The 27020-nt window shown below is 39.1% G+C and overlaps 1 protein-coding gene across 2 annotated transcripts in view; it reads right to left on the bottom strand.

Moving 5' to 3' along the window:
* The window catches only part of IQGAP2 (IQ motif containing GTPase activating protein 2), a 293990-nt gene that overhangs the window by 111297 nt on the left and 155673 nt on the right, over positions 1-27020 (bottom strand). For both annotated transcript variants that reach the window (XM_067731039.1, XM_067731040.1), the window contains exons 5-9: positions 26289-26365; positions 12934-13001; positions 12492-12605; positions 11738-11916; positions 9427-9514 (exon numbers count right to left, since the gene is read on the bottom strand). In XM_067731039.1, coding sequence (XP_067587140.1) covers positions 9427-9514; positions 11738-11916; positions 12492-12605; positions 12934-13001; positions 26289-26365 — 526 coding nt within the window. The remainder of the gene's footprint in view (positions 1-9426; positions 9515-11737; positions 11917-12491; positions 12606-12933; positions 13002-26288; positions 26366-27020) is intronic.

Raw genomic sequence — 27020 nt, 5'->3', positions numbered from 1 at the left:
TTTGAATTAATTTTTGTATAAGGCATGAGAAAATGGCCTGGTTTCATCCTCTGACATGCAGCTGTCCGGTTTTCCCAACATCACTCTTTCTCTGTTGTATATTCTTGCCTCCTCTGTCATAGATTAATTGACCATATGTATACGGGTTTATTTCTGGGTTCTCTATTCTGTCCCATTGATCTGTGTGTCTGTTTTTATGCCAATACAGTACTGTTTTGATTATTATAGTGGTAGAGTTTGAAGCCAGGGAGGATGACACAGCTTTGTTGTTTTTCTCAAGATTGCTTTGGCAATTTGGGGTCTTTTGTAGGTCCATACAAACTTTAGTATTATTTTTTCTAGTTCAGTGAAAATGCCACGGGTATTCTGATAGGGATTGCATTGAATCTGTAGATTGCTTTGGGTAGAATGGGCATTTTAACAATATTAATTCTTCCAATTCATGAGAATGAAATATATTCCCATTTATTTGTGCATTCTTTCTTTCATTAATGTCTTCTAGTTTACAGAGTACAGGTCTTTCACCTCCTTGGTTCAATTTATTCCTAGGTATTAGATTTTTTTGATACAACTGTAAATTGTTTTCTTGTTTTCTCTTTCTGATGGTTCATTATTAGTGCATAGGAATGCAACAGATTCTGTATATTAATGTTGTATCCTGCAACTTTATTGAATTCATGTATTAGTTCTAATGGTTTTTTGGTGGAGTCTTTAGAGTATTATATATGTAGAATCATTTCACCTGCAAATAGTGACAGTTTTACTTCTTCCCTTCCAATTTGGATGCCTTTTATGTCTTTTTCTTATCCGGTGTTGTGGCTAGGGCTTCCAATACCATGTTGAATAAAAGTGGTGAGATGGGCATCCTTGTCTCATTCCTGATCTTAGAGGAAAAGCTTTCAGCTTTTCGGCACTGAGTATGTTAGCTGTGGGTTTGTCGTAAATGGCCTTTATTATGTTGAGGTATGTTCCCTCCCCACCCATTTTGTTGAGAGATTTTGTCAAATGCTTTTTCTGCATATCATCATGTGATTTTTAGCCTTCATTTTGTTAATTTGGTATATCATGTTGATTGGTTTGTGCATACTGAACCATCCTCACATCCCTGGAATAAACTCCACTTGATCATCATGTATGATCCTTTTAATGTACTGATGAATTCAGTTTGCTAATATTTTGTTGAGGGTTTTTGCATCTATGTTCATCAGGAATACTGACCTGTAATCTTCTCTTTTTTTGCAGTGTCTTTGTCAGGTTTTGGTATCAGAGTAATGCTGCCCTCATAGAATGAATTTGTAGTGTTTCCTCCTCTTCAATTTTTTGGAATAATTTGAGAAGGACAGGTATTAACTCTTCTTTAAATGTTCAGTAGAATTCACCTGTGAAGCTGTCTGATCCTGGACTTTTGTTTGTTGGGAGTTTTTGTTTTTGTTTTTTTTTAAAATTACTGACTCAATTGCATTACTAGTGATCAGTCTGTTCAGATTTTCTTTTTCTTCCTAATTCAGTCTTGGAAGATTTTATGTTTCTAGGAATTTATACATTTCTTCTGGGTTGTCCACTTTGGCTTATAATTCTCTGTAGTATTCTCTTATGATTCTTTGTATATCTGTGATATTGGTTGTAACTTCTCTTTTACTTCTAATTTTATTGATTTGGGCCTTTTTTTCTTGATTGAGTCTAAGGGTTTATTAATTTTGTTTATCTTTTGAAAAAAACAGTTCTTAGTTTCACTGATCTTTTCTACTGGGTTTTTTTTGGTTTTGTATTGGTCTCTATTTATTTCTACTCTGATCGTTGTTATTTCTTTCCTTCTACTAACTTTGGGCTTTGTTTATTCTTCTTTTTCTAATTCCTTTAGGTGTAAACTTAGGTTGTTAATTTGAGATTTTTCTTCTTTCTTGAAATAGGCCTGTATTCCTATATACTTCCCTCTTAGATCTGCTTTTGCTATGACCCATAAATTTTGGCAAGTTGTATTTCTATTTTCATTCATCTCAAGCTATTTTTTGATTTCCTTACTGACCCATTGTTTTTCTTAGTAGCATGTTGTTTAGTCTCCACATGTTTGTGTTTTTTCCAGTTTTCTTCCTGGAAATTGGTTTCTAGTTTTATACCATTATGGTCAGAAAAGGTGCTTGATATAATTTCTATCCTCTTAAATTTGCTGAGACTTGCTTTGTGGCCTAGCATGTGATCTGTCCTGGAGAATGTTTCCTGTGCACTTGAAAAGAATGCATATTCTGCAGTTTTGGGATAGAATGTTCCGTAGGTATCTATTAAGTCCATCTGGTCTAATGAGTCATTTAAGGCCACTGTTTCCTTATTGATTTTTGGTCTAGATGTTCTGTCCATTGATGTATGTAGGGTGTTAAAGTTTCCTACTATTATTGTATTATTGTCAATTTATCTCTTTATGTCTGTTAATATTTGCGTTACATATTTAGATGCTCCTATGTTAGATGTATATATGTTTAAATATTACATCCTCCTCTTGGATTGACCTCTTTATCATTATGTAACGTCCTTCTTTATCTCCTGTTATAATCTTTGTTTTAAAGTCTATTTTGTTTTACATTTAGCAGGGCATATATGTACATGCCACTCTCACTTTGTCCCAGATTACCCTTCCCCCTCCCCATGTGGATAGGGAGGGTGGGAGGGAGGGAGACAAAAGAGGGAAGAGATATGAGGATATGTGTACATGTATAGCTGATACACTTTGTTATAAAGCAGAAACTAACACACCAGTGTAAAGCAATTTTGCTCCAATAAAGATGTAAAATAAATAAATAAATAAATAAATAAAGTCTATTTTGTCTGATATGTGTCTTGCTACCTCTGCTTTTTTTTTCCATTTCCATTTGCTTGGAATATCTTTTTCCTTCCCTTCACTTACAGTCTCTGTTGCCTTTATCTCTGAAGTGAGTCTCTTGTAGGCAGCAAATAGATGGGAATTTTTTTTTTTTTTTAAATCAATTCAGCCACCTTATGTCTTTTGATTGGGGCATTTAGTTCATTTACATTTAAAGTGATTATAGATAGGTATGTACTTATTGCCATTTTGTTATTTGTTTTCTGGTGGTTTCTGTAGTTCTTCTCTATTCTTTTCTTTTAAACTCTGTGGTTTGATGATTTTGTTTAGTGTTATGTTTGGGTTCCTTTCTCTTCTTTATCTTTTTTTTAATTTTTGGTTTGTGGTTACTATGAAATTTATATACATACATATATATAGATCTCAACGTATCTCTAGCTCTAGTCATTTAAATTCAAATACACTGTAAAAGCTCTACATGTTTTACTCCCCCTCCACATTTTGTTTTTGATGTCATATTTTACAACTGTTTGTGTATCCCTTAATAACTTATTGTAGCTATAGTTGATTTTATGACTTTTGCCTTTTAACCCTCAACTAGCTTTTTAAGTGGTTGATCCACTGCCTTTAGCATATACAGTTGTCCCTTGGTATCCATGGGAGAAGGTTCCAGGGCCTGCTGTGGATACAGAAATCTGCACTCAGGTCCCATAGTCAGCCCTCTGTAACCACAGATCCACATCTGTGCATTCAGCCAACCTCAGATCATGTAGTACTGAATGTACTTATTGAAAAACAAATTCATGTATAAGTTTAAACCTGTGTTGTTCAAGGGTCAAATGTCTTTGCCTTTACTAGTGAGATTTTTCCCTTCATGTATTTTCTTATTTCTTGTTATTGCCTTTGTTTGGTTTTGTTTTTGCTGGGTTTTTTGTTTTGTTTTGTTTGTTTTGGTAAAGAAGATCCTTTAACATTTCTTGTGAGTTTAGTGGTGATGACCTCTTTTAGTTTTTGTTTATTGGAGAAATTCTTTCTCTCTCCTTCATTTCTGAAGGATAACTTTGCCTGGTACAGTATTCTTGGTTGTAGGTTTTTGTTTGTTTTGTTTTTGTTTATGTTTTTCCTTTCAGCAGTTTAAATGTATCATGCAACTCCATTCTGGCCTGCCAAGTTTCTGCTGAAGTATCAGCTGGTAGCCTCATGGAGGTTCCCTCAAATGTGACTCTTTGTTTTCCCCTGTTGCCTTTAAAATTCTCTATCTTTAAATTTTGCCATTTTAATGATGACATGTTTTGGTGTGGGTCTCTTTGGGTTCATTTTGTTTGGGACTCTCTGTGCTTCTTGGACCTGGATATGTTTCTTTTCCCAGGTTATGGAAGTTTTCAGCCATTATTTCATCAAACACATTTCCCGTTTCTTTCTCTTCTTCTAAACCCCTATAATGCTAATGTTAGTACACTTGATGTTGTCCCAAAGGTCCCTAAACAATTCCTTTTTTTTTTTTTGCAGTACGCAGGCCTCTCACCGCTGCGGCCTCTCCCGTTGCGGAGCACAGGCTCCAGACGCGCAGGCTCAGCGGCCATGGCTCACGGGCCCAGCCGCTCCGCGGCATGTGGGATCTTCCCGGACCGGAGCACGAACCCGTGTCCCCTGCATCGGCAGGCGGACTCCCAACCACTGCGCCACCAGGGAAGCCCACGATTCCTATTTTTAAAAACTTTGTCTTATGGATATTCTGATTGGGTGATTTCCACTATTCTGTCCTCCAGGATGCTTACATGTTCTTCTGTATCACCTAATCTGCTGTTGATTCCCTTTAATGTATTTTTCATTTCAGTAATTATATTCTTCAGCTTGATTGGTTCTTTTTATATTTTCTAATTCTTTGTTGCAGCTTCACTGTGTTCCTCTATTTTTCTCCAAAGTTCAGTGAGCATTTTAATGTTACTTTGAACTGTTTATCATAAAAGTTACTTATGTCCACTTCATTAGGGTTCTCCCACCCTGGAGGTTTTACCTTGTTCTTTGATTTGGAACATTTTCCTCATCTTCTTTGACTTTCTGTGTTTGTCTCTATGAATTAGGCAAAACAGGTACCTCTCCTGGTCTTCAAGGTGTGCCCTCACGTAGGAGTGCTTCTATGCAGTCTGTATATGTTGAAGCCAGAGTTAGATTAGGGGGCATGCTGGTGCAGCCCCGGTAGGCTGGACAGAACACCAGGCACTTTTCAATATGCTGTTTCTGTGCTGGCACTCAGAGCGAGTAAGTATATGCATGAACCCTTTAAGAGGGCGTCTGGGTTTCCAACAGCCCTCTGGCTCTCCTGGTAGTAAGCCCCACTGGTTTTCAAAAAGCAGTTAAGTAGGCTCATCTTCCTGGTGCTGGTCCCCAAGGCTGGAGTGCCCAATGTGGGGCTTGAAGCCCTTGCTCATTAGGGAGGACCTCCATGTTTGTGACCTTCCTTTCCACCTGTGGGTCACACACTGGGGGTATGGGCGCAGACTAGATCACTTCTCTTTCCCTCCTCCTTGTCTTGATATGGTTTTTCCCTTATATCCTTTTTTTTTTTTTTTTTTTTGGTACGCGGGCCTCTCACTGTTGTGGCCTCTCCCGTTGCGGAGCACAGGCTCTGGACGTGCAGGCTCAGCGTCCATGGCTCACGGGCCCAGCCGCTCCGCAGCATGTGGGATCTTCCCGGACCGGGGCACGAACCCGTGTCCCCTGCATTGGTAGGCGGATTCTCAACCACTGGGCCACCACCAGGGAAGCCCCCTTATATCCTTTTTTAAAAGATTTTATTTTCTTGAACTATAACTGATTTACAATGTTATGTTAGTTTCTGCTGTACAGCAAAGTGATTGTTATATATGTATGTATATATGTATACATACATATATATATATTCTTTTTCATATTCTTTTCCATTATGGTTTATTACAGGATACTGAATATAGTTCCCTGTGTTATACAGTAGGACCTTGTTGTTTATCCATTTTTCCTTTATATCCTTAATTTTATAAAAGCTGTTCTGCTAGTCCTCAGGTCATTCTCAGAGAGAGTTGTCCTATATGTTGTTGTAGTCTTGGTGTGTCCTTGGCAGGAAGTGAGCTCAGGGTCTTCCTACTCTGCCATCTTGATCCCGCCTACTCAAAATGTTTTACTGTACAAATTTAATGCCTTTTCCAACTTAACTAAGCACTTATCATACACAGTGGCCTTAACTTTTACAGTTGAAGGTCCACCAGCAAAATTAGCACCGATTTTTTTCCTTCTTCACAATGTCACAGAAGATTCATTCTTACTGTAGATCTTAGCAACTTCACCATACAATTTTTTTCTTTCTTTATTGAGAACTTTCACCTTTTCACTTAAAGAAAGCACTTTATAGCTTCTCTGGCATATCTGAATTGCTAGTATCACTACTCTTGAGCTTTTGGGCCATTATTAAGTAAAATAAGGGTGACTTGAACACAAGCACTATGGTACTAGACAATCTGGTAACTGAGATGGCTACTAAGTGACTAAAGGGCAGGATATACTGGACACAGTGATGGTTCACATGCCAGGTGGAATGGTGCAAGATTTCATCATGCTACTCAGAACAGCATGTAACTTAAAAGTTATGAATTATTTCTGGAATTCTCCATTTAATATTTTCAGACTGCAGTTGACTACAGGTAACTGAAATTGCAAAAAAACGAAACTGTGGATAAGGGGGAGACTACCGTATCATTTAACCTTAAAAAAAAAAAAAAAAAAAGGCCCCGATCACAGAAATGCCTTGGTTTACATCATCTGATCCAACCAGAAGCTCTGTGACGTCTCTACCAGTTATGATGTTCAGATTACAGAGACGCAAATTTTAGTGACCAAATGCAAGGTGCTTGGAACAGTAAATTCAGCATAGTTTCCAGAAAACAGAAATGGATTTGCTGACCAAATAGAAGAATGAGCGATGAACTCTGCCACCAGGCAATAGCAAACTGGACAGAACCAGCAGGATTTTGCCCTATAAAGAAGGCTTCAGGGTAGTAGAAATAACACAGACCCATAGATTTGTAGATATTTTCAAGGATTAGTCTGTCTCCCTAATACATGACTAGACTACAGCTAAGATTATTCTAACCCTTTTTAACAGATGACAATTTATCTTCTCTAACTATATTCACAAGGAGCTATGCTCAATAACTTTTCTACTGAGACACATCATTTAATAGCAGGAAATACAACTAATGCAACCTTTCATGCCACACCCCAGAAAATTTACACTTTTAGAATAAGTTAGAATAAGACCCTAAGGACCCAAACCCTTTTTTCTATTCTTAGAACTAGTATGATAAATGAAAGAATTCCAGAAAGGAAGGTCAGCGGTTGTTTGTCATGTTTGCTGCTCTGTTAAAGCTATCCGAGGCCTTGCAGTTGTGTCTCTGATTACTCTGAATAGGATCTTGCTTCACCTTTGAAAACTCTATTATATGAGTTTGGAAAACTGGATGGTAAAATATTACGAGAAAAATTATATCCTTTAAAACACTCTTAAGGAACCATTTCTCCTAAAAAAATAAAGTAAGCTTAACCACTCTTTTACACTCTGCATTTAACAAAATTTCAAGCCCTAATCTTAACAGAATATATATAGTGAATGAAATGCATGTACCAAACCCCAAAGTTAAATGATTGCAGTTCAAACAAACCTGAAGCCCCCGACAACAGATTTCGTGATATTACCATCGAAGTTTTCACTTCTGTCATTACCATGGCTGCTACAAGTGTAGACACCTTAACATTTTAATATAATAAGCTCTATGGTTGGGGAAAAGCTCGTCAAGTAGTTACACTGACATATTTTAAAGCATACAATTGTCTCATTGTCATGTCACTGGCTAAAATATGCTTTAGAGGATTTTTTTCAAGACTATTTTTAGTATTACTGGACCATAAATTTTCCAATGGGGAGAGATCAAAACCTTCAGAATAATCATGTTCTAAGCATGTAAAGCCATTAAACACTGCAATGCCCTTCATATTTTAGCTGGTTATGCATTAGGGCAGATCATCTCATGACTCTTACTTAAAAGTGGAAAAAAAAAGCATAGTCTTTTTGGCATCAAATTTGTGGTCAGGAAATTATGTCATTTAGTAGAGTATTGAAACAGTTATATAAGGCATTTTATTTAACATGAAAAAGAAATCGATTTTAGTGGTTATAAACATTTCAAAAACAAAGGCTGGCACAAAGCTATGGAACCATTTCCCCACTAAGCTTATGAACCTCAGAGGTATTGCTCACAATATTAGTTTCTTCCTGTAATTCATTTCTGCCAAGCATAATGAAATTCTCACTTTTCAAACAGAGCAGAAAGAGAAACTTGAAACTGTGCTTCATGTATCATCACCAACATGTTCAAAATTTAATAAGAATAAAAGAATAGGAACACACATCTCAAAACGTCGTGTTCCCTTAAAAAATAGTTATCCTAGCGCTCTCCACAGTTGTAAATGGAGGTAAATTCTCAAACCCACTCAGTTGTTAACTCCTAGACCTTTCTATCAATTTTCTCTGGGCCTCCTTGATCACTGTTTGAAGCCTTTAAAATATGTCTCTACCAGCAACTTAGGAGTGAACTCCTGGGTAACACCTATAGGTGTGCGTTTTCTTGAAGGTGGTAAGAGCCATAGAGAACATTCAAAGCTTATCTAGGAGGTTACGATGAGGGTTTAGGACTACTGGAATTAGTGGACACCCCAGATTTAAACTTGGCAGATGGTTCAGATGTTTTATTAAATTACATGGGCTAACTGGTGTTTGATGTATTTGTTTTTTGGGTATATATGGGTTATTTAGGTTGACCTAGGGGACATAAATGCCAAAGAGAATTCCTTACTGCCTCAAGTAAAAATAAATTTTATTACAGAGAGGAAAAAGACTAATAAAGAAATTAATGTATCTAAGCTTGCATATATTTATTTTAATTACCCAAGTTTTCTGTTCTTTATAGTCACACAACTAGGTACCAAGGAGAACTGTCCTGTGTGACTCCATAGAGTCTCAGGGATGCGGGATTCAAACCTGCCATCACGTGATTTATAGGCCTGTCAAGTCTTATTCACTTGCACCAAAGCTACAAAAGCGGTATGAAAACAATTCTTACAAACTACAGACTACTGATTGGGAAGTAATAAAAAGCAGGGGTGTCAATAATAGCTTTTACGGTTCCAATCGAATGCCATAACATGATCATGGGCAAGGAATGACAATCCTTAACTCATAATCTTTACTAAATAACCTTTAAGATTAGCCCAATAAGGGACAGGTTCAAAATATGACATACACTGTACCTATGATGAAACAGGAAGGTACAGTCAAACTAGCTTCAAGATGCTTTGAGATACTTTGCATGGACTGGGGACAAGACAGCCAGAAAAGCTCCATGGAAAACTGGCAGATGGTAACACCAGAATTAAGAGCAACACTGACTGACTTTTAGTGGATTTTTCATCATATCAGGCATTTTTACAAGGATACAAGTTAAGAGTTTTGCTGAGATTTGGATAAGGAAAATTTGCATCTTCTAGAAGTATCCATTTCCTTCATATGATCCATTACTCACTGTTGACTTTATTGATATTGCCTTGGATTTCTGCTTGTGTCAGCAATTCTTCATATGCATCTCTTTCTTCTTCTGAAATACAGTTATTCTGCAAAACAAAGGCTTCATTGATTCCTGAAGTTAAATATTTCCAAAGCTCGATATTCAAAAGCAAAAACTTAAAGAGTGCTAAAAACCACTTGCTAATATTCATGTAAACTCAATACAAGCATTTAAGAGTGCCTGATCTGTGCAGGGCACTAGGGTTAGCTAAGCCGGCAAGGGTTACAAAGATGAACAACAGACCCAGTGACTCTCTGTAAAAGCCTAACTGTCTAATGTGCAAAACATTAGGTTGGACCACTTGATATTGCCATTTTTTTGTAGATCAAAACCAGATGATTATTGGCAATTTCATCTGATTCAGTCTAATAAAATCAAGAACACAAATAACAAATACACACAGCAGAACAAAATATATTCTAGGGAAGTACATACTCGGTTAGAAAGAAAACTTTAAGAAGAGACAACAGTTGAGGAGGGCCTGAAGAAGAGAGTAATATTCAAGGCGGAGAGGAGAGAGCAGGACGTAGACAACAGGATTTGGTCACAAAGGTGGGAAACTTGGCATGTCGGGCTATAGCACAGAGTGTATGTCTAGGGTTAGCCAAAAAGATGGGGAGGTAGGTTGGGAATCCTGGAGCCTTTTAATGCCAACAGGAGGACCTGTACTTGCAGTAGGGAATCAGGGGAGGTTTTTGGTGGGATGACATCAGAACTGTAGCTAAAGATTAATTTTGCAACCTTAGCTCTGAGAGGGGGTGGCCTGGAGAATGATAGGAAGCAGTGGGGCCCATGGGGAAGGTGCTGAGACAGCCCTGAGACAAGGTCAGGAGGGGCAGGGCCGAGGCAAGGGCGGTGAAACTAGAAGGTAGGTGATGGAGGTCAGCCTGTCAAGAAAAGGCAGAAGACAGTGATGGATGGGACATGGGGGACATAAAAAGCAACAATGTGGGAGTCATTCCAAAGGGAAGTCAGCAAGAGGCATGCACAGGAGAAAGGCAGGGTGAGGATGAGCACGCTTCTGATGTGGTGGGGGGCAAAGCCAGTGGGACACAGAGATGAAGGTATCTGGAGGTGCTTTAGTGGGGCCTGGTATCAAGCTGACAGCTGATTTCTTCAACAAGTGGATGAGCTCAATGGAGGAAGAACAGAGAGAGGAGTGATTCAATGACAGACTTGGAAGAATCCCTATATTTGGAGGGAGGAATAGGCAGAGACATTAAAAGATGCAGAAGAGAACCACAAGCATAGAAGGCAGGCGGGGCAGCGTGAGGCAAGTGTGCCAATGTTGGCAGAAGCCACCCACTGAGAAAAGGTTGGGATAAACGGGTTACTTTGGGTAATAGAGCTGAAGCTGATATGGCAAGAGTTGAAGGAGAGGAAAGTTGGCGAGGAAGTGGAATCTCGGAGTGCAACGTTTTTAATAAGACAGGAGATGGGATATATGAAGTGAGGGTCAGTAGCCGGTTGCCTTGTCGAGGAGAGAAACCACTTCCTCAAATATGAGGGGAAACTATGGGGAAAATATGAGGAAAGCAGATTCAAAAACATCTTCTCTAAACTTCACCACACCCAATTATTAGCCTCTAGTAATAAATCTGAAGGTAAGTCGCCTAATACAAGGTTGGTGATACCCAACAAGGGAAGATCTTTATTTGCTGCTTCTACACCTTCTAGGTAAGTTTTCAACATGACCTTCCATCCTTATGACCTGTAATATTCATCATAAAAAGAAACCTAATTTCCTTATGGAGTGCATGGTCTTCTTCAACCCTTACATTTCACCCAAACCAATGGCCTGTGGCTAGAGAGACCACAGCCAGCAAATTTAAAAGTATCCCTTGCTGGGAGTTCCCTGCTGGCGCGGTGGTTAAGAATCCACCTGCCAATGCAGGGGACACGGGTTCGATCCCTGGTCTGGGAAGATCCCACATGCTGCGGAGCTACTGAGCCCGTGTGCCACAACAACTGAGCCCACGTGCCGCAACTACTGAAGTCCACGTGCTCTAGGGCCTGCGTGCTGCTACTACTAAAGCCCATGCTCCGCAACAAGAGAAGCCACTGCAATGAGAAGCCCGCGCACCGCAACAAAGAGTAGCCCCTACTTGTCACAACTAGAGAAAGCCCGCGTGCAGCAACGAAGACCCAACGCAGCCAAAAATAAGTAAAATTAAAAAATAAAATCACTTGTAACATTACAGCTTTTTCAAACTAGCAATGCATAACTATGCTTATTACTGTATTGATCACTCAGAATCTCATTGAATACCTTCAGCCTTGCATTTTCCTCTTTTCTCTTCTTGGCTTCCCAGAGTTCCTTCTGATATTCCTGTGCAAGGTTGTCATCCACTAAAGTCAAAACTGCATTTGGGTTTCTTAGTGTTATAATGGTCTGCTCGGTTATTCCTTTTTCGATAGCTTCATTAATGGCTATAACTGCAGCATGCACTGCAAAGTAAAGAGAAAAAAAGAACTTTATCAACAAAAGACAACATGGGCAGGTGTACTGGCCCTGCAGAACTTAAGCAGTTTTACTTTCTTTCTTGGGGTCCGATAAAGCATTCAAAAAAGAGACCTCAGACACATCACAGAGCATCCCTCTGACAACCTCCCCATCTGCCCATCTATCTTGGGTCCTGTCTCGGTGTCTGTTATGTAATGCCTATTCATTTATTCGACTTGCACTGAACGTCTAAAATGAATCAAGTACTATGGGTTGACATGGAAAGACTCACAGCAGTGAGTACCCTGCCACTGAAATTTAAGGACGTAGCAGAGAAATGTTCTGGAGAATGAAGACATTTCTCTAACGTCTTAAATCACATTACACAAGTGGATGTCTAGAGTCCAAAGTTAATTACTTGGTTATGTTCTGATGTGCTCAAACTAACCATCTATAATACATATAATAAAAAATTTTAGGGTGCTTATAATATCTTCTAAATATTCTATTTCTTATAACCAAAATCAAGAATAGGTTAAGTCTCACGTCATCGGCAAGTTTGAATTTTAAGTAGACTTACGTGCAGCTTCATCCACGGACAGCTCATTAGCCAGAATACCACCTATTTTGCTGAAAGATGGCATCTGTATTCCATATTTCTCAAGCTCCTTTCTCATATTACTGATTTCCTCTTCTGAAAAAGAACAACAATAAAAAAATCAATGAAAGCCACAGAGATGGAGGCAGGAATGAATATATTTGTGTTAAGAAATGTCTTCATCAAGAACACGGGGTCAGTTCTAAACAAGAAACTTAGGAAGAAGCCAGCCTTGGTTTCTCATTTCACAAATGTGGGGAAACAGAAACCCTATAGAGTATAAACAAGATAAAAAGCAAGTTTTCTCCTCTGATCAATATAAGAAAAAAAAAAGGGAATCAATAATAGCGAAATGAAAAAAAAATATTGCTACATTTTCTTAATAACCATATTATAAAAAAATTATCAAGATAAGGAATAGTACCTGTGAAGTCTACTTTGCCCAACAAATCCTGGATCTGGGGTGCAATTCCTAGTTTGAACAGATACAAACTGAAAGAGAAACCATAAAACTGTCAGGAACTTTATCATGTAGATCTTAGAGCTAGAAATTACATAAATCTTAAGGGCTTTTTTAGTTGAGAAACACCAAAGAGATCATCTCATCTAATCCATTCATCTTACAGATGAGGAAACTGAGTCCCGAGGTAACACAGTCCCTAGTGGGACCAGGACTAGAAGCCCAGTCAGTGTCCCAAAGACTGGTCCTCTGTAGTACACAGCACTTCCACAGGGCCAACTAACCTAATCACCCAGTTGTAGGGAGAAAAAGAAACACAATTAACACAAAAGAGCAAGCAACAAACGCAGTAAACATTTCTTTGGATATTATCAACACATGATTTTAATTTGTTTAGAATATAGCTCAAATTATATTTTCCTTTTCATTCCTATATACGCCTCCAAGTACCATATAACCCTTGAGGAAACATTTGTTTTATACATTCTGAAACAGTAAATAGAGTAGCAAGACTACTGGTGGATGGAATGATGTTAAAGACAAACCATGATGTGGATATATTAATAAATGGAAGATGCAGAGCAAAGTGTACACATTTTTAAAAAATTCAATAGGAAGCAATGATGGTCCCCAACCAGCCTATAATTGGACGAAAGAAGCTGGAGTCTGACATCTAAATTCTACCAAAGAAGATGAAAATATATGGTTATATGACTTTTCACTTCATCACTGAGCCATAGTTTCTGATCCATATTTGTCTTAACCTTCCCAGCCCCCAAGATTAATTCTACAGCCCAACTAAAAAATTCTGTATTTACTTAATATCAGTTCTGACAGATTTATAACTTAGGAGATTTAATAAGAAGTTAGAATTACATATAACATATATGGGAAAATGAACGGAGAATGATTTTGATGGTTTGAAGTACTTCAAGACTCACTTCAGATGTTGATGTGAGATAGATCTTAGTTCATAAAATATAAAATTTCATTAAAGGAGCTAAGATCAAGCCTTCTTAAGGGAATGAAAACCTTAAAATGAATGATTAATCAGTGTAAGCGGCATGCACTGAAATTAAATTTTTTGACCATCTGTAAAAAATAATCACTTAGAAAAGCAATATGTGATCAAAGTTAAAAATTAGTGATCCATGGTTAAAAAAATACATTAGGAAATCATCACCTGGAGTTAAACACTAAATATTTTGATATAAATCCTTTTAATGTTGTTTCTACAAATATCTATTCCATAAACTTATAGTATTCTATAATATGAATGTACTATAATTTACTTAACCAGTTGCTGAGCATTTAGATGGTCACTAATTATCCACTATAACAAATAATGTTGCAGTGAACCTACATATATAGATACACCTTTGTGCATATATCTTATTCATCACATAAATCCCTATAAACAAAACTGTCAAATTGAAAGGATATATGCACAAAGCTTTCAATCTATTTTATCAAACTGTGTTCTTGGAAAGAGATTATACTCATCTATTCTCTGTGAGTAAAGGATTAACAAAACCCCTTTCCCTTCTGCAATAGAAGGTGACGTTTAACTTTCTAGCTCTGTTCCCCCAAGAACGCAATAAAGGTATACTGACAACCATGCTACCAGGCGCCATGGCTTAGGAGAAAAGCAACCTCTGACTGGGAAATTTCATCTTGACTAGAAGGAATCATAAATAGGCTTTATACATTTCAGGTGTTCCTAAGTTCAGTGACTCTTATAACTGGCACACTTCTCGCAGGAAACTTGGAAGCCACGCTATGGAGCTGTTGCAATAGATACTGGCTCCTGGGGACTGAGGTTTACAGCCAGGGAGCCTTCTGCAACTACCAATATGAGTCTCACTCCTTCTCACCCAAGTTATCACCTGGCGTACCAAAGAGAACAGCTTCTAGATGGCTGTGTGGACAACTACATGGGGTGTTGGGAAGCCTCCCACTGAAGAGCAAATACTTGATGCTGTCCTGCTGGCAGGTTGCATTTCCTGGCTGGCTCTATCCTTCTGAGCATCTGCTAACCAATGTGACATAAGGCAGGCAGTCATGAGAGTCTGAATGTTTAATTGAACCTAAGACCCAGGTGATGGGCATGGCCCCATTCTACCACCAATCCATGAAAACGCCATTTTCTGTGTCCCCTTAACAGCACCCGACTCTATCAATGAAAACCTTACCTATCGGTAGCCAAAAAATGTCATTTAAGTCTACATTACATTTTGTTCATTGTGAGGGTAAGCATTTTTCATTCTCGTATTTGGCCATTTCCATTTCTTCCAGGAAATGCATATTAATGAATTTTTGAATTTTCAAGCTTGTTTTCTGGGGGGATTTACCTTTCTCTGGTTTTCCCCTCTTTTCCCTCAAAACCACAACCAAAGGACAATGAACAAATGGCATTTTAAACATATGGTAATTTTAATTTTACTACTAAATTCCAATATGATATCCATATCTTATTCACAAGGGAAAAACATATTAGACTCTGAAAGTCATTCAATGTAAAACAGACATTATGTATTCATCATTCAAAGCTAGAAAGACAGGATACATTCTTTAGTTTATTTTTATTTTTAAAAAAATTTATTTTTTTTTGGCTGCATTGGGTCTTCGTTGCTGCGTGCAGGCTTTCTCTAGTTGTGACAAGCAGGGGCCACTCTTCGTTGCGGTGTGCGGGCTTCTCATTGCGGTGGCTTCTCTTGTTGTGGAGCATGGGCTCTAGGCGTGCAGGCTTCAGTAGTTGTGGCAAATGGGCTCTAGAGTGCAGGCTCAGTAGTTGTGGTGAATGGGCTGAGTTGCTCTGTGGCATGTTGGGTCTTCCCGGACCAGGTCTCGAACCCGTGTCCCCTGCCTTGGCAGGTGGATTCTTAACCACTGCGCCACCAGGGAAGCCCCCATTCCTTAGTTCAAATTCTAGGTCTTTAGAGACTGTCAAGGATATAAAACTATACAGCCACTAAAGACTTTACTACCAAAGGTTCATGCCAAACAAGTCACTGTAATTAAAACTAGTATGCTGACATTTCCAAGACCATAATATTTTATGAACCAATTCACTATTTATCACATGGGAAAAATATTCCAGGTAAAAGGGAGCTCATGCCATGTGGAACAAATAAAATGTCAAGCTAGTCACATGTTCCTTTCTAGTAACAGGAATGACAAAATTCAACAGAATTAAACAGACAGGTATGGCAAAGCTACAAAAGAATTCTAGGAAAATAAAATCAAGCCATACTTGAAAAAATAAAAATAGATCCATAAATTATCAAAAATGTATCATTTTATTACTTCCATTCTTTCACAGTACCTGTAGTTTGTAGTTTCTTCTTCCCTTTTACAACTAGATTTAAAAAAACAACTGAACTGACAAAAAATAAATAAAAATAATTCAGTGGGAAAAACTTTGAAAAGGCAACAGTAAAATTTAACTAGGGGACACCCATAAAATGTCTTCTAACAAATTTTATATATGTGTGTATTTATGATGTGTATTGCATTAATATTCTGCTAGTTTTAACATACTTTAAACTTCTATTCTTGCATCAAAGCCTAAGCTAATGAATACTTACTATCCTTAATATATTTCTATTTCCCCACCTATGTAATGTTGAGATAATCTAGAATTTTAGATGCATTTTTTAAAAATAAATTTATTTATTTTATTTATTTATTTTTGGCTGCGTTGGGTCTTCATTGCTGCACGTGGGCTTTCTCTAGTTGCAGCGAACAGGGGCTACTCTTCGTTGCGGTGCGCGGGCTTCTCACTGTGGTGGCTTCTCTTGTTGCGGAGCATGGGCTCTAGGCGCATGGGCTTCAGTAGTTGTGGCATGCAAGCTCAGTAGTTGTGGCTCACGGGCTCTAGAGCGCAGGCTCAGTAGTTGTGGTACACGGGCTTAGTTGCTCCGTGGCATGTGGGATCTTCCCGGACCAGGGCTCAAACCCGTGTTCCCTGCATTGGCAGGTGGATTCTCAACCACTGCACCACCAGGTAAGTCCCCTAGATGTATTTTTAAATTTTCCTATTATGCACCAAAAGTTTAGATAACTAAATTTTATTAGTTTCTTTTCTAAATTAATCGACATCCGATTTTCCTCTTTCTTAGTTTTATCTTTGGTTTTGCTATGTATAAGCATATTTGCTAAATAGATGAAATGAATGACTCACTAAGTGCACATATTTTACTAGTTTCATTTGTTCCTTGGGTGTTGGTTCTGTTTGTTGAATGTAATTCCTCTTTCATAGCGTTGGTTTCCTTCAAATGTCTGGTATTTCCTGATTTGGGGAAATCTTAAGGTTTGACTTGTTGCTTGTCACTGTTGATTGCAGGTCCCCATGACAGAAGCCAGCCTTAGGGAGACAGTAGGGGAACAACGGGGCTGATGCCCAGAGGGTGCCTGGTGTCTTGTCTTCTTAGATTGGGGTTCCCTGTGTCTTCCTGCAGTCATTAGCTACCTTGGGTACTCGTGTGCTACCCTGCCATCAGCAACTACACTTGCTGCCTTAGGGAAGGAGCAGAGGGCTCAGTGGGTCTAAGCCCAATTCTGCTAGCTTAGGGGCTCTCCTTTTCCATCTCTGCTTGGAGCAAACCCCACAGCAGCTCTGAGCTCTGCTGCAATGGCTCAGTGGTTTCTGGGCTGTGGTCTTCTGTCTTATTTCTCAGTCAATCCAAACCTATCTGTTTGCTTTCTGTCAAGGGTTATCTAATTTTCTGATCAATGGATAGCATTCTTTCTTACTGTAGATGATTAAAAAAACAAAACAAAACCTACTGCTTTAGCCATTTCATGTCAGTTTTGTAAAGAGAAAGACAATCATGCTCAAATATCTTGACAAAACTGTTTCCACCGCATCTCCTTTGTTTGCCCGGTCATTCATTTAATTATTAGTTATGGAATATCTACTGTACAAAAAATATTTTACTCTACTGTGCTGTCCCTAAAATAAAGGTATTTAGTCTTCCACAAAACATAGGTTTGTTGGTAATATGAACTAACTTAATTACACTAACAAAAGTGTTAATGTTCCCCTATGGTACTAAAGAAATTAGAAGACTATTTCTGATCATACTTTTTACTTCTCCACTGTATGCTGTATAATTGTATGCTGTATAATGTAAATCTCACAATAAGCAAACATCCTGGTTTAACTAAAAGTTACCACAAGGTGGAGTTGAGAAGTTAGTTACCTTTTGAATAGAAAAATTGAGTTAGATTTATCTCAAATCAGCTTTTCCTAAGCTAGTCAGGATCAGGTAGAAATCTCATTTGCCTTCACACAGTTTCACCAAAAATGTTTTTTTAAATGTTAACGTGTATTTTTTATTTGGCTTAAGATCTCAACATTTACTTTATCTCTGAGGTTGAAGTTCGAAAAGATGACTTTTCATAGTGTGGGAGTTATATACCGAATCCGTGTGGGAGGTGCTTCCAAGCAAGTTAGTCTAAGGGGCAAATGTTTACTTAGGAAACTGAACTTATTCAGTATTCCCATGATGAAAAGAACCAACAATAGCAGCCCACTCCTTCCCAAGCATTTAAATTCAAATGAGGGAATTCATTACCTGAAGTATATAGGAAATCCAGAATCTTAGTGGTAAAAATAAAAAAGAAGCCTGCCCAATCACCAATTTCTTGGAGCTCTTCAACGCTGAATTTATTAAGCAGCTTTAGTGCCTAATGGGCAACACAAAGAAGCTGACAGCATTCTAAAGGAAGCTGAGGAATTAATGTCACCATTGCTTCCCATGTATAAGAAAGCACTTGGTGTGAAATAGCTAGCTTTTTAGCACACTAAAGGTAGAGTACATTTGTGTTGCTGAGAGAGGCCAGTTACAGAGGGGTTGCCCTAAGGCAGCAAAAGCCTCACTGGCCCATGTGCTCCCATTTGTACTGATAATATCAGTTCAAGTATGGGAAGCAATAAAGAAAGTAAAACACACACACACACACACAAACCTATTAGAGTTTTTTTCTACTACTTTCAATATATACATTAAGAGGTGCTACAGTAATAAAATACAAACTTAAAAGGCAGAGGCTGAATTTATTTCAACTTTTCTGGAGCCCATCATACGTAGTTCATTTTATGCTATAACATGGGAGATGAATGTTTGTAAATCAAAGCCTCATGGCTCACCAGAAAGAAGACGGAACTGGAGTCAAGCCTGTATCCTGGCCACAGACTGGCAATATCTCGATGTGTGACTCTGCGCACGTCACATAACCTAATCCTTCAGTTCTCTCCTCTGTGAAATGAAGGATCTGGACTCAACATCCCAAGGTCCCTCCAGTTCTGAAGTTCTGGGATTCTTCCTTTATAAATATCCTAAATATAACAGCTTAGAGACCTGTGCTGAAGTTCAAGTATGATGCCACTGTGCTTTTCATTTTCTAAGTAGTCTGGAAATATTGGACTCTCTTTGGAGGCCAATGACTGGCTGCCTCAGTAACAGTGCAGGTTCTGGGGCCACACAGCCTGGGTGTGAATCCCAACCCTGCCACTAGCTGTGTGACCTTGGCCAGACACTCTGTGCCTCAACTGCTGTGGTTATAAAATGAGACTAATAGCAGTGTGTACAGAAAAGGTATGTCGTGAGGATTAAATGAGATTATACCCGTAAAGTACTTGGAAGTGTCAGGCATGTAATTAAAAGCTCAGTAAGTGTTAGTCTTTGTTTTTATTATTGCTATTATCCTGGTACTTAAGTCTTCATACAAACCACTTATTAATAACCTATCACAGTGGTTTCCCCACTTTCAACGTTAAGAATCTTTTACTATTTCCCCTTACTGGCTCCATGTTTTAAATGGTTTTACCCACAGGACAAAATTGTGTTCCCATCTTACAGTCACACGTGTCCCTATTAATATCATGTCAAAATCCAGCATTCTATACCTAACTTTCAAGAAAAAGTAAAGGGAATCTTGAGGCAGTCTTATCATAGAAAAATAAGTTCAGTTAAACCAACTGAAAGGTTAAAAACACAAACTCCAGAGACTTCAAGTTGGAATCAATGGTGCATGTGCTGTGTTAGGTGACAAGACATGGTTTACAGCCTCAAACAGCTTAGAATTTAGTAGGATGGAAAGGTAGAGCCATAATACTAAATTGGGATAGGAAGAGGGAGAGAGAAGATGGTACAAACAGTGAATTTTGAAAGATATGGCAGGTGCAGCTGCCCTCCCTCACCTTAATCCCAAATCCTGCCACCTCTAGATCTCCCTCCTGAGAAAACAGGATTACAGTCTGTCCTTGGGGTTAAGGAACTATCTCTAGGAAGCTATTCATAAAGGCAAATATGTTCTCTGTCCGAGATGCAAGCAATCTGGTATAAGGCATCAATTGGTTTCTTAACAGGAAAAGGGTCCCAAGGGAAGGGAGTATAGGACGAGAAAACATATGCATTAACTTTGTACCTGAGGAACTGGTTCAAAGGCAACCTGGTTAGCAAAGCAGCCACCTGACCTTGTGGGAGAACTGGCAGAGGAAGCCTTCTTCACAAAACAGTCAGGGTACTTGGAACAGCTGGCCAACCAGAAGTGCGGCTGCCACCGCCATTTTCACAAATTCAAGCCTCGAAGGTGTGCTATTTGGGTATCTTCACTGCATTTGAAAACATGACCGCTGGACAGCAGCCACATAATCTGCAGCAGGAACAGTCATCCTTACCCAGAGGGGAGGCAGGCATGCCTTTACCTTGTTGCTGTCAGTGTAGCAGAATCTTAACCGTCAAATAAACTTTATTCAGTAAGAAAGCAGAATCCAGAACCCTCATCCGTTAAGCTAGGAAAATTGTTACAAACACATGACCTTAAAAGGAATCCTTGAAGGGTAGCTGATTCTATACCTTAAGGCAGGAATAATCAGGGCAGGATCGGAACATCCTCTTGTGACCACAAAGCAAGGATATTTCCAAGAAATGTAAGGGATAGAGCTACAAGGACCAAGGAGCTGGCCAGAAAGAGGTCCCAGGACAAAACGGAAGCAATCTGGTTCATCAAAAAAGAAGACACTAATCTTGGTTAGATCTGAGAACGGCCTGGAGTTCAAAACGATGTTCAAAGGAGAACGGTGTGAAGTATACGAAAAGGAAGTTGCAATACAGAGATAAAATAAGACACACATAATATTTGTATGGATTTTAGTAAGTTGGGAAGTGTCATTAAAATACAGGGGCTTTGTTTTTTCTATGTCTGTCTATAGTGTATAAATATGTGCTTGTTTTTGTACTATTTATACTACAAGAAAGAATAAAGACCAGGAACTCTGAGTAAGCCAAACAGTCGGGAAAACCACGGAAGTGTCCCAAGATAAGAACAGACTGAGGAGCACAGGTGGTGACAAAAATAGCCAGATGAAAAGAGGGTTCAGCACTGATGGTCACACTCAATAGCCAAGCAGAGAGAGGATCCAGAAACAGGATCCCACATGCTATCGGCCAAATGGTCCCAGAGAGCATCAAGCAGAGTCCATCCCTCATCTCCTGGGGGAGAAACCTCTAGAATGCCCAACTAATTTCAAGAAAATATTCAAAAGGCATGCATCAGTTTTTAATAATGTTAACACACCAGGCCAATACATCATGATGACAGGACAATGGGTTATGTGACACTGGCCAAGTAAGACATGGAAGAAAATCATTTCTGGGTGACAGGGGGTGGAGACTGGATGGTAAATAAAAACCTACCCAAAAGCCATAGACAGAAAAATGACAAGGTCTGGCTGATTTCACAAATCAAGTTGAGTCTGATGCCTGGTGGCCAAGGCTGGACTCACCTTAGGAGAAGAACCCAAACTGGCACCATGTTCTGACTGACAATTGATTGGTTAGAAACCAGATCTGTAACCTAGGTGGGTCTGAAGAGGTATTCTGTTTCTGGTAACCATGTGAGCTCTGGGTAGGTATCAAAATATTATAGCCCTAGGATGAGTCAAAATTAGTGGAGGGACTTCCCTGGTGGTCCAGTGGTTAAGAATCTGCCTTAGAATGCAGGGGATGTGGGTTTGATCCCTGGTTGGGGAACTGAGATCCCACATGCTGCAGGGCAACTTAGTTCACGTGCCACAACTACTAAGCCCGCATGCCACAACTAGAGAGAAGCCCGTGCACTGCAACGAAAGATCCTGCGTGTCGCAACTAAGACCTGAGCAGCCAAAAATAAATAAATAAAAATAACAATAAAATGAGAGGTTAGCAAGCTTCCTGTTTAAAAAAAAATTAGTGGATAGATAACAAAAATACGAGTGAAACTTGTAGTATGGATTTTTAGGATAGGTTTAAGTGTAGTAAGTTTTTAATAATGTATCTGGGTGTTTTACTTGTGTTTTAAGGTATTTGAGGTGTGCAAAAAAGCAGTCTACTGGGACTTTCCTGGAAGTCCAGTGGTTAAGACTTTGCCTTCCAATGCAGGGGGTGTAGGTTCGATCCCTGGTCAGGGAGCTAAGATCCCACATGCCTCGTGGCCAAAAATCAAAAAACATAACACAGAAGCAATATTGTAACAAATTCAATAAAGACTTTAAAAAAATGGTCAACATCAAAAAAAAATTGGGGGGCTTCCCTGGTGGCGCAGTGGTTAAGAGTCCGTCTGCAAATGCAGGGGACACGGGTTCGTGCCCTGGTCCGGGAAGATCCCACATGCCGCGGAGCAGCTGGGCCCGTGAGCCATGGCCGCTGAGCCTGCGCATCTGGAGCCTGTGCTCCGCAATGGGAGAGGCCACAACAGTGAGAGGCCCACTTAACGCAAAAAAAAAAAAAATTTTTTTTAAAAGAAAGCAATCTACTAAATTTAATAATTTAAAGGAATTCAACTGTATAATGTTTAAACATTTAACAGTTGCTTAATACACTGAGCAATAAATAACAGGCAAAAAGTGTTCTTTTCCATGGCTTCCAGACAGAAACAAAATTAGTAGTAACTCGTTAGCAAGGCTCTCACTCCATGAGGTGGCTCCTTTTATTGTGCAGGCTTTAAATATTCCAAATAAAGCCACAAAAGGAAAACATGCCACATATATATTTTAAGTCCAAAACACCAAAATAGTTACAAACAGTCATTGTCACTTGGTACTGAAATGTCAGCGTCTGGAGCAGAGAAAGGTTTATTGCAGGGCCAAGCAAGGAGAACGGGCAGCTCGTGCTCAAAAGACCCGAACTCTCTGATGGCTTTCAGGCAAGGGTTTTAAAGACAATGTTAGGGGAGAGGGTCCTAAAAAGCAGGATCAGCTCGGATTGGTCGGTGGGGAGGTAACAGGGTGATGTTCTGGGAATCTCAACCTTCTGGTTCCAACCAGTCTGAGGTCTACACGCTTATGCTCAGCATGTAGTCACCATCCTCTACCCGGGTGAGGGTCTTAGTTTCCGCAGAACTCAGAGATGTGCATCAGATTGTTATCCATATCCCTTCAGGAGGAACTAGGAGTCCTGTGTCCTAATCATTTACTCCTTGAGACTGCTCTTTGGAACTGGGGGAAGGCCTAGGAAACAAAAGTCTTTTTTTTCTGTCCACAAGAGACAGGGGACATAGAGGGGGTTCTGTACCCAGGAAGGCCCTAGAGGGTCCTGCTCACCAAATCCACCCTTTTCTTTGAGACTCCTCAATCTTGAGGGGGAACAGGTACAGGATAAGAAGGTGAATAAAGTTTTAGATAGAGAGGTTAATCATCAACTTGCCAGAAGAACGCGGTCTTAGGGGGACTCAGTTTCAAATTTTCCAATGTTTTCTACAATGAACATATTTTTTACTTTAAATAAGGAAAAGATGATAAACATTTCTTTGAAAAGAGCATGAGGCCACTCATTACTGAGGTGAGTCTCTACATGAGGCAGAGCTCCAGAATTCCCAGCGGGGCTGCTGCGCTAACATTAGCTGGAGTCTGGGCTTGAGAACACCCAGCTGAACTGACAGAGAGAGCGATGAATGGCAGGCCTGGGCACGGGGGTTAGAAATCAAGTGAAAAGGTGAGGCAGGCAGGAAAAGGGAAAAGTAGACACAAGCAGGAAGCAAGGGCAAGAACCCAGGGCATCTTAATGAGGTTGTTAAGCCCAAATCAAGAAGACAGGGAACACTATCACACCACTGTAAAGCAATTATACTCCAATAAAGATGTTAAAAAAAAAAGAAGACAGGGAACAGAAGACCAGCCGGCAGGGCCAGGCGTGAATTCTGTAGATCAAGTCAGGCCCACAGGTTGGGGCAGGAGGAAGGCAGAGGATCTTCCTGCCTGGCTCCTGATCTAGAATCAGAACTTCTGACCTGCTTAATTCCCTGGCAGGTAATGCCAACTCTCTACACCAACAACACTGCTGTATCTGCAGCCAGGATGTAACGGCTGAGGATGTCTTTGTTCATTTTCAGCACCACTTCTAATCATGCAGTGAGGTCAAACCCACTGTACTTATGAAATGGCTCTGCTATCCAGCTTCCAAATGTGTCTGGCCCAACAGAGCAGAATATCAGCCTCGTCTGCATTCTAAACCATCGCAGGAAAACGTTTTGATAGAAAACACTTTAGATACACCTGAGACTTCTCCGTTCCCTATCAAGGAGCAGCCATACGGTAAGTTGAGAACAGAGAAAAGTGAAGGAGAGTCTCCCAGAGAATGCCGTTTATTAAGAGAACATTGCTTTTCAAGATCCTACTTTAAAAATTCCTACTTAAGGTCAGATCTGGTGAATAACATTCGGCAGGAATCTGCTCCAGTAACGGAGACTTCCAGGATGAGTAACTAAACACCTGAGAAAAACCGTCGGAGAAAGCAGGAAGTTGCCTTTTCTTTGTTTACCAAGCTGTTCAAGCCATTGTTGAAACTATGGCAGGCATACATTTGTAAGCCTCGGTGCTGTTCTCTGTAACTTCTTTGCAACAGTGACATCACCAGAAAGGAACTTAGCGCACCATTTCTTTATAAGCTGCTTACATTAACACCCCAGGTGTCCACTGCAGGAAATCAATTTAAACTTACAGAAGACACCCATGAGCAGGCTATGGATTTGGAGATTAGCACCCTCATGCATGGATACCATAATGATTAACTAATGGCTGGCTTAGCAGGTCACGAAGTGTTAAGCGATGATTCTAGGCACTGAAAAGCATTTGACCAAGAATGTTGGGCAACATATTTGATAATATTCCTCAAAATGAGCACTTGTGCACAAAAAGTTTTTAGAAAACCTGCTGGAATAATGATATACTAGCCACATATGAGGGGGCAGGCATAGAAGCGTTTTTTTCCCAGTTGTCCTAAATTACTAGAGTAAAAGGAAATCACAGAATAGGCACCTACATTTGGTCTGTATTTCAAGCAACTGTCATCTTCCAAAGAAATCTCGTAAGGACTGATGGGGTGGGAGAATCAAATTATTTGACATAATCGAAATTCTTTAGTAAGCCAGCATTGTAATGAATTATTATAAAAATCTTCTCCTTTGGAGAGGAAGAAAGCCAGGAAGAAGTTAATATAAACCTCTAGGCTGAAGACGGTGCCAGGAAAATGACTTCTAGTGATACAAACACAAGGCAGATGTTCTAAAAGAAATTTAAAATTTAATTAGACGTGAAGCCTTCCAGCCATTACCTGTGTACACACAAGACAACAGCCACAAACTAGATTTTTAGAATCATTTTTGTTACCATCTAAAAATCACATTGCTCCCAGGCCAATAAGGTAAGAAACAATCTGTGACTGGTAGAATTTCAATATTTAAAAACATTAAGATATCAAACAATTGCTTTAAAAAAATGAATGTATCGCGATTTGACTAATTTAAAGCAACGTCTAAGTTTCTTCTTTACCCTTACGGTACAAGTTCCAGTGAATGAAAGTTCAAAAGACTTTTTCATAGTGATTTTTATTAATCTATGCTAAGAATTGAGCCAAGCTAATGATTTTAAGAGTATGAAAACCAAATGTATGACTATTAAAGCTGTTCATTTGATGCATTTTGGCTATATTTGTAAAGCAGATCATAACTGAAGAATATGGTAGCACATTATTATCAGATTCCTAGAAATTTCAATTAAAATTTTCTCCTTATTATACTCACAGGTCTTTCATTCATTTTCTGGTTTTCTGTTTTGAAATGGATTAAAAAAACAGAAAAATATTTTTCAAGTTCAAGTATTGTTTTTATGTGACAATTACCTTCATTTTATACCAGCAAATTTAGAACTCAATTTAAAAAGAAGTTCAGATTATTAAAAAAAACTTGAAATAAAAAAAAAGAGCTCCCTTTCAAAACTGAAATTGTGGTTTTATTTAAATTTACTTCCTAGACTTCAAATGTATTTTTTTTCCCACCTCAGTGCGTGAATGCAATATATCATTCTTGGTATGTTTTTCCGGTCATAGACATCTGTTGTTTCTGGGTAAAATATCTGGAAAACAAAAGGGAAAAATGTGTTTATTATTTTCACAATTATTTTAACCCTCCCAAATGACCCTACTCTGATTGTCCTTGCTGTTCTATATTTATTTAAATGAAGAGGACACTCCAGCTGTGCCTCATCTTGTTCTTCATGCGGACCAATCACTGCATCTGGTCCCCTGCCTGACAGCGCCTCCTAGTGGCTCAGGAGAGTGGGGGATTCACAGTCAGCCACTCCAAGAAGGCTTTGTCCACAGGGCTGTGTAGCAGTTTCATTGCACAAGGCATGAGCCCATGTAGGCTTTGCTTTCTGTATCAGAGTCACTCTTTTGACTGCCCAGAGAAGGGTGTCCTCTTGAAAGCATTTTATTACGTTGTTAAGAACTTGGCTACACAGTTCTGTAAATATGCGTGTACACACATACAATGCACACATATGCATGTATTACTTTAAGCAGAAAAAAAAAGTATCCATTTTTGCTGAATAAAATCTGGAAAGTAGATAAAGTATGAAAGAAAAATACCTATAACCCCACCTCCAGATTGTCACTATTAGCATTTTGGTATATTTTCTTCCAGTCTTTTTTCTGTATGTCTCTGAGTTTTTATATTTATGTATGTGAGTGTTTAAAAACCAAACTGCATGTATTACAAACCTATTTAAC

The sequence above is a fragment of the Pseudorca crassidens genome, chromosome 3 (assembly GCF_039906515.1).
Source record: "Pseudorca crassidens isolate mPseCra1 chromosome 3, mPseCra1.hap1, whole genome shotgun sequence".
Lineage (NCBI taxonomy): Eukaryota > Metazoa > Chordata > Mammalia > Artiodactyla > Delphinidae > Pseudorca > Pseudorca crassidens.
The sequence above is the reverse complement of the archived record's forward strand: the minus strand, read 5'-3'. Positions and strand labels throughout refer to the sequence as shown.